General features: G+C 43.6%; 1 protein-coding gene across 3 annotated transcripts in view; it reads right to left on the bottom strand.

Annotated features, from left to right (window-relative positions):
- Positions 1-13,424, bottom strand: part of PET112 (PET112 homolog (yeast)) — an 82,178-nt gene that overhangs the window by 40,195 nt on the left and 28,559 nt on the right. For all 3 annotated transcript variants that reach the window (XM_008570011.1, XM_008570012.1, XM_008570013.1), the window contains exons 3-5: positions 8,673-8,786; positions 6,136-6,334; positions 5,557-5,679 (exon numbers count right to left, since the gene is read on the bottom strand). In XM_008570011.1, coding sequence (XP_008568233.1) covers positions 5,557-5,679; positions 6,136-6,334; positions 8,673-8,786 — 436 coding nt within the window. The remainder of the gene's footprint in view (positions 1-5,556; positions 5,680-6,135; positions 6,335-8,672; positions 8,787-13,424) is intronic.

The following is a 13,424-nucleotide window of genomic DNA, read 5'->3' as shown; positions in this document are numbered from 1 at the left end:
CACTCCCTCACTGTTTCCTCTGCTGCCACCCATGCCCGAGGTCTCAACACTTGAGACCTAATTTAAGGGATCACATCCCAACTCTTACCACAGCAAGGCCTCCTTGTCCAGTCACCCACAGTGTGGCCACACTGCCATCCTGCTACACCATGATTCTTTTTTTAAAAATTTTTTTGTCTTTTTTTTTTGAGATCGGCTGCATGGCGATCAGCCAGTGAGCACACCGGTCATCCCTATATAGGATCCGAACCCGTGGCGGGAGCGCTGCTGCGCACCCAGCGCCGCACTCTCCCGAGTGCTCCACGGGCTCGGCCCCTACACCATGATGCTTAACATTCCCATTGCTTACTCAGCGCACCGGCAGCTCCCACTTGATCATCCTGTCCCCCCCTGCTTGGCATCCGAGGGCCCTCATCTGGTCTCGGCTGACATGACCTACATTTTCCCACTCCTCATGCCATGAGAAAGTTGCCCTCTGACCCAGGGATCTTTCAGCACACAACTCCCTGTCTTCTCACTGCCACATTTTCCCTAACAGCGTTAGGTCTGTCTCTTCAACCTCTGCTCATCCTTCAAGGTCCCACTTAAGTGTTCCCGCCTTCTCCTCCCAGAAACCCTCACCAATAAGTTAGTCTCCACGGGTGGGTCCTCTGAACTATTAGAATGTGCACAACCTAGCACCCAGCTATGGTCTATTTTGAATCAACCTTATCTTTAAGACAAGAATGGAAGGCCCCCAAGGACTGGGCCAGATTTTCAGTCCCCTCTCCCTTCTCGAGGACGTCACTTTTTCAGCTCTCCCCCCTCTCCCACACCGGTCACTAGTCTCTTTTTCAGCACTCCCTCTGATATATCCATACGCAACAGTAGTTCTCATTAAAAGCTCCCCAAACCTGTTCTGTTGGACCCCATTCTCTATCATTCAGCTACCATTTCTCTGCTCTCCTTTTCAGCAAATCCTCCCATGTTTTGTTTGTCCGCTGCATGTACTGTCTCCACTATCTCACCTCCCGTTTACTCATAAACCACTTCTGCCTGGCTTCTGTCCTCAACTCTCTGAAAATGCCCTTGTCAGAGTCACTTACAACCTCCCAGCTGCCAAATCCAATGGACACAGGACACATTCTGTCTTCACCTTACTGGACACCTCAGCAGCATGCGACATATCAACCAATCCTTCCTTCGTGAAGTATCTTCCTATTTCAGCTCTGTGGCCTTAGACTCTCTTGATTTTCCTTCTACCTCCCTGGACACTCTATCCCCATTTCATTTGCTGGTGCTTTCTTTCCCATCCAAACTCAGGATCCTCTTCTTTACTTATCCTCTCTCTGTGGGGGCGTATGGTTTTAAATACTACCTATATGCTGATGATGCCTAAGTTTCTCCTTTCAGCTCGGACCTCTCCTCTGAGCTCCACACTCATACTTCTAATATCTACTTGACACCACCATTTGGAGATCTCACAGGCAATTCAATTTCCAAAACTAAATCCTGATTTGCCCCTGAACAAAGACAATTCTGCTCCTCATCTTCCAATTTCAGTAAATAGTACCACCACCCAGCTCCTCAAAATTTCCTTGAAGGCATCCTTCATGAATGAATATAAGCTCTATGTGGCAGGAACAATGTCTTTTTTGGAATCTAGAGCTGGATATGGCACATGGTAATCGTTCAATAAATTAATACCTTGTTGAATGATGAATGCCAAAACTCTGGTGTTTTCCTGAGCAAAGAGTAAGCAGACGGGTTTATATCACAGCAGGTTCCTGATAAGTTCTAAAATTCTGTCTAAATAGGACTAATCCCCAGTTGGAATCATCTGAAAGGCCCATTAAGCTCAAAAGAAAACTTCCAAAGTATGCTGAGCTCTGCTCAAACGAATTCCAATACTTGGGAGACAACTTTTTTTGAACTCAGGGAAACCTGAATTGGACCTCACTTACTTTTAAAAATGAAACCATCTTTCACAATTTAGAATTCTAATTTGAAAAAGGAATAAAAGCAGGAATTTTAGTCTAAGAGACCATACTACAGAAATGTCTGAGAGGAATCATTTAGTATCCTGCAGTGTTGAAAGAGAGTTCACTAGCCTGCATTCAAATATAGTATCAAACAATAACAAAAGACATTCTATCCAGTGAAGACAAAATACCTTTTAAACAAATTAAGTTAAATTGCCGCGAGTGCACAACAGCCTTTCAAGTCAGGTTTACTTCAATGCACTCTGCAACACCGAGGGAGGGCCTTCACTCACACACCACGAGAAAGTCTTCAAGCTCAATTTCTATCTCCTACAAGGAGAGATTTGTAACAGCAAAACTAAAAAACTACACCACTGAGCACAGTGATGTAGTGTAGTTACATATTTTTCTCTAAAACACATTCACACAACAGAAATCTAACATCAGGACAGAAAACTGTTTCTGCAAACAGCAGGGGCCTGAAGATTTGGTGACAAGGTCTGCTAAGCTATCTCCCTCTGATTACTGAATACTCCCCAAAACTTAAATAGCAAGTTTTGGCGTGGGGTGGGGATGGGGGGTGGGGGAAGTGACTAAATCTTCCTGAACATATTTCACACAGCTCATTCATCCAAATGAATGGTGATTCTATAAAAGTGATGCTACTTACTGTTCATAAAAGCATGTAACATTTATCCAGCATAGGCCCTTTGCTGTTTTATACACATTATTACATTCATTCACCATTCACTACAATAGAGCTTTAATGACAAGGCCACTCAGACATCCTGAGGCATTTCAAACTTAACAGATCCAAAATGGAATTCCAGATTTTCTCCCACAAAGTCATTCCTCTCATCCAGCTGCCCCAATTGTATCTGAAGACTTTGGTTTCTTCCTTTCCCTTTCTATACACAGTTATTTGGGGACTCATTTTATAAGTGTAGATAGTGAGGCTCAGAGAAATCAAATAACTTTGCTAGGTTCCTATAGTGAGAAGTCACAGGACAGGATTCCAACCCAAGTCTGGGACCTCAGAGGCCTCAGCACCCATGCTCTGCTATCCTACCTAAGTCAGCATATGTGGCATCACAACACTTGCTAGGTTCCTATAGTGAGAAGTCACAGGACAGGATTCCAACCCAAGTCTGGGACCTCGGAGGCCTCAGCACCCATGCTCTGCTATCCTACCTAAGTCAGCATATGTGGCATCACAACACTGCCATGGCTGCCACTAGGAAGCAGATGACACTGTGCTTAAAGAAAGGGCTCTTGAAGGCAGACCCACCTGAGCTCAAATCGCAGCTCAGTCATTTCTTGCGAACATTGAGCAAATAACTCAGCGTCCAAGCCTCAGTTTCCTCACATGGGCAAACATGCACGATACCACCTGTCTCTCAGGAATGTCATAAAGTTTCAATGAGACAATTAATTTTAAAACAAGCTTCAAGAACTGATGAACACATACTAAATGTTCGAACTGGTAGAAATTATTATCACTGAAACACTTAGCATCTCTACTTCTGAATACATTCAATTCAACAAACTACTTTGAGGATCTCCTCACCAGGGGCAAAATGCTGTCCACTGAGGAGGAAATGACTTGCAACCTGGGCTGAGCTGGTCTGTGCTCATTAGTAAAACTATCAGGAACTCTTTGAATCACAGTCCAGAACAATTTATGCTTCATTCCAAAAGCACCCTGGGTGTCCACTGATCTTCAGGGTGGCCCTCAGTTCTCAGGTTGCAGTCCCCAATGCTGATGCAGTGGTCCTGTGATGGGACAGAAGACTGAGCAAAGGAATGGGGCTGATAAAACGCTGACAGCACCAAAAAGCTGAACCTCTGTAGACTCCAGGCAGACCTCAGCTCCCCACAGCACTTTAGAATAAACCGAAGCCACTAGGCTGCTGTGCTAGAAGCAAAGCTGTTGAATTTGTATTTAAAAGAAACAAAAAATGTCACCACAAATGAAATTTAATGAGCATTCTCAGCTGTCACTGGCTGATGAGTTCTTGCCATTACGGTTTATCTCTTGGCAATTGCCCAGATGAGACTATTTCTCAGCTAACATGTGGCCTATTTATTATTCCACCGGGTTAGTAGGAATCACAGTACTGGCTGATGAGTTCTTGCCATTACGGTTTATCTCTTGGCAATTGCCCAGACGGGACTATTTCTCAGCTAACATGTGGCCTATTTATTATTCCACCGGGTTAGTAGGAATCACAGTTATTTTGAAGAAGAATAGAATAATAAAAACTTTTTAAAGCCATAGAGAAACAACACTTAGCACATAAGTGGATAACCATCCAACCCGCCCATATTTCATTTATGTTCTATGGGTAAAAATCAGCATAAGTGAATCTAAAATAAAATTCTCTTACTCTAAAACAGCTTCATTTCTATACAGCAAACTTGGAGGTAGCTAACCTTTATGCCATTCAAAGTCATGTGGCTGTGTTTTTCCAATTTTCAGCTTAAGGAAGACAGCAAATAAACAAGTTCTGTCTTAAAGTTCAACTTGTACCTGGACTTTGATGTTACAATTTGTTGCTTCTAAGATGTCCTATGTGACAAACGTGGCATTACAAATTCAGAAGACCCTCTGTAACAGGCAAATACATTATGTGACATGATAAGGTTGGTAAACAATAAGACGAGCTGGCAGGGAGACGAACAGCATCATTGCTGGCATTTACTGGGCACCCACTATAACCACTGTACTGTGCTACTGAAAAATGCAATTGTCTATTCAGAACCTGTATTCTGTCCCTACTCCATAGGGGAGTGCTCTAAGGCAGAAGTTTTTAAAAAGCCCCCGGAACAGAAAATAGGGGAAAACCAAGGGAGAGAACACCCATCAGGGGCTTAGGAGGGCAAAGCAGCACTAGGCAAGGGCCAAGGGAGCAGAGCCATGAAGAAACCAAATTTGGCCAAAACTTGTCATATTTATATCCAATTTACAAACATTTAAAATGCAAAGTTTGGTCTCGAGGGTGCAAATATTTCTTTGGTTTGTTTCTTTGTTTTAGTTTCCTAGTGAAACTAAATAGTTTCCTTAATTTCTACTGAATTTAAGATTTTATCTCAGGTTAAAGAGGCTTACAGTCAATATAATTTGGCTCCAGCTGTGCACAAATGAAAATTCCACAAAAGAAAAATAAAGAGATCCAAAGGAAAAGCAGTAACTAGTAACTAAGTGCTCTCTATACAGAACTCCCAAACTAAGAAGTATTCTTGATAAATACAGTGTATTCTTTCTGAGAAAGATTAAACTGTTCACACACAATATTTCTTTGATCCTCACAGTTTTGATGTAAGAAGCTGGGAGAAAGTATCTAGTCCTTTGACTCACATTTTCATATTGTTGGGCTCATTGTCTCTGTACTGTTGTTGTTTATTTTTGGTTTGAGGCACAGAAAAGATCCAAGAAAAATGCTAGGAAAAAAACCAAGGCTGAAAAAGGCTGAAAAAAGGATGTAAACAACTTCAATATAACTGATGGCAGTGAACAAAACTGAAGTCAGAAGAGACTTAGGAAGAAGAAAGGGAGAAGGCGAAGAAGGAGGGATATTGCTTCTGTGGCTTCTACCTGCCATATTGGCCTGGCTGGTCCCCAGGGCTTGAAGTATCAATTGCAGTTCCCTGACAGCTGTTGCTGCCTCTTCTCCACAGGACATGTCGGGCTCCAGGACCACTTCCAGAAGGCCAACTCCTACCAAAGAGAGGCAGAGTCAGCAACAGCCTGACTGAGGATCTCCAGTCTCATCAGCAGATGAATTAGGCTGAAGTCTTGGGAAAACCCTGCATTACTAAAGGACTCTCAAAGTGGTTCTACCTTCTGAATCACTTCTCTCTCCTCCCACTTTTGACATTTATCTTTGGTTCATTTCTTTTAATGTCTGCTTAAGATATCCAGCTGTTGGGTCCATGACTAGGTGCATAAGTGTGTCTAATTTTAGGGATGAATTATTAGCAAGCCCAATTATAATCACAGTTCAAGCCATGCTCTCTAATCATCTATGCCAATACCAGTGCTATTGTGATCTGTCAGGCTCCTGTGCCTGCTTTCTCAACTGGTTTGGGAAAACTCTAGAGGGGAACAGAGGTGCCTAAAACCCCAAGACTGAGGTGGCTGGAAGGAGAAGCAATGAAAATACACCAAGCCTACCCGCCCTGTTCAAATCAATGAGCGTCTGAGACCTCAGGTCGTCATGGAGGCTTTTCCCACTGTCTTGCTCCAACTGGATCTGCTTGATCCTCACCGTCTTGGTGATCATCTGACTCTGCTTCTTCCCTGTGCAGATGCTGTATGTGAGGCTCCCATTCACAGCAATTGGGAGCCTCTGCTGGGTAATCTGGTAGCCTGCCTGCACACAAACATGGGTTATAGTCACTATCCATAAATAAAAGCTGGGATCCAGTGCACTATTCCTTTTAATATCACACAAATATAAGCTTACTTAAAACAAAACAAACAAAAAACAGTAAAAAAAAAAAAAAAGGACAGAAAAAGGAGAAGAAAAACTAGTTTATGTATTGCAGCCATAATTTAGCCTGTCTTCTTCTGGCTTTTCCCATTATCCCCTTACCCTCCCCAAGCCTCCCACTCCTAATAATGACACAATAAACAACATACATCCCATCTTCCTTACAGAAGTGCCATTTTTGGGAATAACAGAAATCTCATTGTCAGGGGCCGCTAAGAAAAGAATGTATTATTTCCTTTTAGCTCATTAGCCTAAACACTGCATCTCATTACTGGGCTCCTGACAGACCCCTCCTTACTAGGAAATGCTAGCTAAGCATTTGCCATCTACTCACAACACAGCCGACAGCAGTTGCTAATGTGTTTAAGCTTTTGTTTCTGCTCTTTTTAAGCTGACCACTTATGGCAGCTGCCCTCCCTGACCCAACTTCCCTTGCTCCTCTAGCCAGAAAATGCTGTGACACTCACTCAGCTAATGGAAAGCACATGGTACTAAAATTCTGATGGATGTTGCAAGGACTCCCTCACCTCCTTCTAAGTGGAAAGGAAGAATTACTATGCATCCACACACACTAAAGAGATGGTGGGTCAATAAGGAGAACTGGAGAAGAATAGAGAATAAGAGCGAAAGCATCTGCAGCACTTGCTAGGTCCCAGACGCTGTTCTCAGTATGCTACATTTAACACTACAACCCTATGAAGTAGGTCCAAGGCACAGAGGGGTGAAGGGTCTTGCTCAAAGCCACACACAGAGCTAGTAAGTGTCAATGCCAGTATTTGAACTCGGCTGGTCTGGCATCAGGGTCTGTGCTCCTAGCCACTAGGCCAGCCTGCAGTTTTGAACTTTTAACTGCATCAAAAACACCAGCTGGCTTGCCAAAACACTGCTTGTCCCCACCTCGGTGGTTTCTGATTCAGTAGGTCTGGGGTGGGACCTGAGAATTTATATTTCTAACATGTTCCCAGGAGGTGCTGATGCTAGGGCCCTGGGGACCACACTGTGAGAACCTACAGGAGGCTAACTCATTTTCTATGCTGAGATAGGAAGCCTCAGTTTGTAAAACTAAACTCTGGGTAGGGCTGCAGAATGAAATACAGGATGCCCAATTAGATTTGAATTTTCAGATAAACCAAAATTTTTTTTTAGTATAAGTATGTCCCATGCAATATCTGGCAACTCCAACTCTGGATTATCTGAATTACCTGGGCCAGAAAGAACAGAAAGCCACAGATAATCAAAACATCTCATTTCAGTCATGTACTGTTAAGACTCCCACCTTAACCAAACTGGTTATCACTCTTAAAAGATGAATAAATGCAGTTGAATTCTTTCCACCCTATCAGGCAGACCTTGCTGAAAGGCTGGCAGCCAGAGGCGAAAAGCAGCAGCAATTGGAGAATTCAGGTCCTACTTCTATTGTTTATTTAATTCTACTCCTGCCCTTACTCACTAAAAAACAGCTCACCCCAATCTTTAATACAAGGAGAGAGAGGTGAAGCATCATTATCCTTACCGTTTTTCTAAATTTAAAGGAGAGCCATACTTACTATTAGAGGCTCCATTATTTTGGGAAACCCATTCAACATTTCAGTTTTGTTTCAGCTCAATACTATAAAAATCTGGCTCTAATTCACACTGGTGTGGCTTGAAGAAACACTTTTAAATTTTAAGAAAAAACAGGTAAACATTGAGTCGACTGCTCAGCCAATTACTGTTGTTAGTCCAGGTTTCGGGTTCATGTTTCTGCTTACTGTTGTCCACTTACTTGCTCCTTGTGAGATGACAGAAATGTCTCCAAAGAAGACAGCCCTATTACTGGGAACTTCAACTTAAAAGAGAGAAGCTCTCACTCTGCCTACAGAGGTACAGTATGCATTTACTGTTGCATCAGCCAGAGTTTGCTCTTGTACTAACAGGCAATTAGCACCAAACACCATGGCTGGGCTGAGCCTAAGAGCCCTGGCTCCTACTCCCTGTTCAATTATGAGCCAGCCACCAGAAGCATGAGGCTAAGCATGGCATCGGCAATCAGGACAACTACTTCCAATCTAGCAAATGTCATTGGGGGGGGGGGGCACCTGCCTTCATCAGGGCCGGGCAGAACCTCCTGCTGAGGTGGACAGAGCACCGGCTGGCGCAGCACTTCCCCCATGCTTGCAACACCAGGCTGGCCCTGCTCTGAGAACGTACTGAGGGCTGGAGCACAAAGCATACTTACAGGGAGGTCTGCGTAGAAGTAGTGCTTCCTGTCAAACAAGGACTTCTTGTTTATGTGGCAGTTCAGAGCCAGGCCTGTCATCACCGCCGCCTCTACACACCTCCTGTTGAGAACCTAGGGAAACGCGACACATAGCTCCCCTCAGAACCACAGGCTGAACAAACAGTTCTCCCACACACTGACATCCACGCTGAATATCTGACGTGGCCCTTCACCGGGTATTATCTCTGCTCCTCTGTGTGGGCCACTCCAGCTCACAAGCAGACGCTCTGTCTGTGAGTTGGCAAAATGATAGAAAAGAAAAACACATGCAGTGGTGGGCTCCACTGGGCACTTCATCAACTGCCACAAGGTGGGCTCTTTCCCCCGGTACCTGGCATCAAAGTTAACAGGAAGAGTCCCAGAAAAGCCTAGTACAGTAGTGACTACATGGAGTAAATCTCATCTCACTCCTTCTTCAAACAGAACGGGGAGCCAGCCGGAACACAGAGGCACCGACTCCTGGGGGGAGGACGCCACAGCGGCCTCAGGACCCGGGAGGCTGACGGGCTGCCTGGCCCTGACCGAACAAGAACGGACTTCTGAGAATGACAGGGCCATGGAGCTCGGACCGAGCGCTGGCCCCACGTCCTGCCTGTCCTGTGCTGCTGCTCTCTCCAGGGGCTCCTGGAGCTCAGGAATTGCTTCTGGACCCTCCCCTGCCCCACTTTCAAGAGCGAATGACCAAAACATGGCCAGCAAACTTCCCAGCCCCAAAGGACGTGAACACCTTTTAAGAACTTTGGGGGTTTGGAACTGGCTAGATCACTAGAGATAACATGATACGGGAGAAAGAGCATAAGCTCTGGAGTCAAGTCCAAGTCCCACTTCTGCTATGTACAGCTGTGTGACTAGGAGCCTCAGTTTCCTCATCTCTGAAACAGGGATTTAATATCTACCTTGAAGAGTGGATACATAGCTAAAATACCTACTCTACAGTAGGGACTCAATAAATAGTTCATTTCCCCACTCTACTTTGTGGAAATTTTGGAGGATGTCGTTCTTGCTGGTGAAATATATTTCTATATTTTGTTAGAATATTTATGATGTTCTTTATTATATGCAGTCTAATATCACTTACATAGGTAAGGCTTTCCAGTTAGGGATTTTTACATCGACCATTTTATTTCAGCCTTACAGCAACTCTGTAAAGAAGGAATTTGTATTGTTCCAATATTTCAGATAAAGGAAAACTAAGACCCAGAGAGATGAAAAAACCTGGCTGAATTCACAGAGTTGGCAAGTAGTACAGCTAGATCTGAAGCCACCATGTGTCTTTGCCTAGAGGGTGGCAAACACAATCCCTGTGGTTTGGGGACTGGCTGCCTGGGCCGGGATGATGAGTGGTGACATACACATGGATTTTAAAAATAAATTTGTATGACACAATTTAAGAGGCATTTCTACTTACTATAATATGTTACCCCTAAAAGAAAACCCAAACAAATCTCCCTCCTAGGGACATCACAGCCCTCTTTTTTGGAACTAAGGTTACATACAAGATGAAGCCATCTCACAGCTTCTACTTGGAGTTCTTCATTCTGGGCCCAGCAATGTTGTCACTTCTGTGACAATAACGGTTTCCAAGAAAAGATGGGTGTGGGGAACAGGATGCTCTAATTACTGATGTTTCACTTGCTAATGTTTGGTATTTTACTGCACAATTGTTACTGCAATACAAATATAGCTGGTGGAGAATCCTGCCAAATCCAAGCCTGATGATTCGGGTCAAGGCACACAGAACGTGAAGCTGCAGTCCCGGTCCTGAGCTTTGCTCTTCCTGGGGCTGGGCTGCAGTGCGGGCCCGCTTGGTAACTGCCAACTCCCTGGTCTATGTCAGTTCTGCTTTGACACTCTCACTGCTTTTCTAACCACTGCTTTCTCTTGCATTTCGGTTCAATTTCCTCCTTTGGGGCCAATCTGCGTCACTATTCTAGACATGAAGAGAACCTAGTTTATCTTGTTTGTTTATTTTTGGGCATGTGCAATAATCCCTGTGTCTGGCACTGTGAAGGAGTGAAGAGTTGTGGGTGATCACAGACTCCCATGGTGCCTGCATGCACACAAGTACACAGGCACTTGATAAACCATCAATTTCCAAAGAATAAGAATGCAGTAAAACACACAAACATAAGAACGATATTGAATATACTTTAATCTTTTTTTGATGATTTAGAAGGCTTGAAGTACTTCAGGGTCAGAATTATAAGCATCAATCATCACCATACTGCAGCTGCAGAGAGGGGCTAGTAAACAGAGTGCCAGTTAAAAGAATACCAAGAAAAAGGAATTTATGATGATCTTAGTCAAGCTGCTTGTGACAGATGGAGGTCCAGGTCAGCATGTTCTGAGGATAGGATGCAGAACTGGAAAATTCAACTTGGGTTGTCTTCATTTCAAAGAATTTCTTAAATTTCTATAACATCTTAAACATTAGGGGTACAGAGATAAATAGGACCCTGTCCCTTCCCTCAATGAATGTGCAGTGGTGACAGGAACCTGCCAGCATCTCCAATATCCTATCTAAGTTCATCTTCCAGACTAGGGTGATCTGCTAAAAATGCAAATCTTATAGCATTGAGTTGCCTAGAGTCCCTCAATGGCCCCCAATGTCCCCATGATAAAAGCCAAGCTCTTAATGATCTAGCTCCTGCCAACATCTTCGATTTCATCTCCTACCATGTCCCACCACACACCTGTGGTCCAATTCTCCTTTACAAACCATGCCGATCTTCTGACTCTCCTTATTCTTATTCCCTTCAAAATCCTGAGATGTTACCGCCTCTGTGAAGTCTTCCTTATTATCCTTTCTATGTACCTTTCTGACCTTCTACTTACTTCCATTTGTGTTTGTATCATGATGGACTGAACTTGTTCACAAATATTTCCATGTGATTATAAGTTTCATGAGGATGGGAACTGTCTGTTCATTCTTGTACCCCTGGAGCCTAATACAGAACCCGAAAAATAGTAGCTCTGACCTTCTACTTACTTCCATTTGTGTTTGTATCATGATGGACTGAACTTGTTCACAAATATTTCCATGTGATTATAAGTTTCATGAGTATGGGAACTGTCTGTTCATTCTTGTACCCCTGGAGCCTAATACAGAACCCGAAAAATAGTAGAGCTTCATTAATGTGTGTTGAACTCAAATGAGGGAGGTGATGGGTATCAGAGGAAGGTCTCAGAGAGGCAGCGAAGTCCAAGTCTCCTCTAAGGTAACTCCTCCTACCACATGCTAGCCTTTGAACGTGTTTCTGGAAGTGCACTGAAGTGACAACTGATCATGTGTAATGTGATCAAACAGGTAACTTCAAAAGCCCAAAGACTAACTTGTTCTAAAGAAAGCATGTTCCAGAATTTTCTTTGTGATTAACTTAGGTGACCACAAAGGATCTCAGGATTAGCTCGAACAGCTCTCATACAGACAGAAAGCAACACTCCTTGGGAGTCACACGGCACGCCTCCCTCACCTGAGCCTTCAGAGACTTCCCTCTGGCTTCAGGAATGGTCAACAGCGAGTGTTTACTGTCACTGGCATTGTGTCAGGAAGTGTGCTGTGCACATCACATACACTTGTCATTTAATCCTCTCAGCAATCTTAGGGTAGATACTATTATGATCTTCATCTTGCGGATAATGAAAGGAAAGCACAGAGATTAAGTAATTTGGCCAAGGTGACACATCTAAGTGACAGAACTAGGAAGTCAAACCCCAGATCCCTGACTTTCAACTACTACACTCCATCTTAAATCTTCAGAGTAAAGCTTGCTAGTTTTAGCTATCAAGACTATAGACACCTGGCAATAACTCAAGAGCAGCACCTCAAACCAAATCCTACTGTAGATCATATAAGGCAGATACTGTTTCTAATGTTTTTCTTCATGCCAGTTTCTACCTCCATAGGTTTGATTCCAGATGTTGAGCTTCCAGAGGGTAAGCATCTTGTTCTTTTAACTTTGTGAAACACTTGGTACAGTCTCTGGCATGTGGAGGGTTTGGTAATGACTGGAGGTTCCCTCAATTAGCAGATGATATTCCATTGCTACACTTCTAAAACCCTTAGAAACAAGTACTTACGAAATGATTATCAAATAAAGTATTAACTATTTTATTGAATCAGAAGATAAGAAAGTTGTGATAGGTAAAGGTAGGAGATGAGATAAATAGACAGTGGACGGCCAACAAATTTCATGACTAGTAGTGAGAAACTGAGCAGATCATGACCAGGAAAAGGATATTAGCGGTGGTGGATGAGGAGAGTAGCAAATAGTTTTTATTTAAAAAGAATCGCTTGTTTGGCTTATTTGTAAAACATGAGCAGTGCTGCAATCACAATTTGTTTGGAATCTGAAATACATCCAGCGCACAAAGCAGCATAAACAACCCAGAAACGTGCATGAGACCTCTAAGGAGACACTGTGACCCCAATTTGAGAAGCAGTCTTCTAGTTTTAAGATTCATGTAGCCTAACTGAACAAGCGTTTCCTGGTCTCTGAGTACAACAGACCATCATTTAATGACAACTCCCAACGCATCCAAAAAAATCACCAAGTTCTACACATTCTACTTTCTTTTTTTTTTTGTCTTTTTGTCTTTTTCCGTGTCCGGCAACGGATCGCAACCCCCAGTGTCGCCCCCGCACCGGGCCGGGGACCGGCAACGGGATCACAACCCTCGGTGTCGCGCCCGCACCTCGCTCAGCCAGTG

This window comes from Galeopterus variegatus, unplaced genomic scaffold (assembly GCF_000696425.1).
Source record: "Galeopterus variegatus unplaced genomic scaffold, G_variegatus-3.0.2 Scaffold555, whole genome shotgun sequence".
Taxonomy (NCBI): Eukaryota; Metazoa; Chordata; class Mammalia; order Dermoptera; family Cynocephalidae; genus Galeopterus; species Galeopterus variegatus.
Note: the sequence above shows the minus strand (reverse complement) of the source record. Positions and strands in the feature narration are given on the sequence as shown.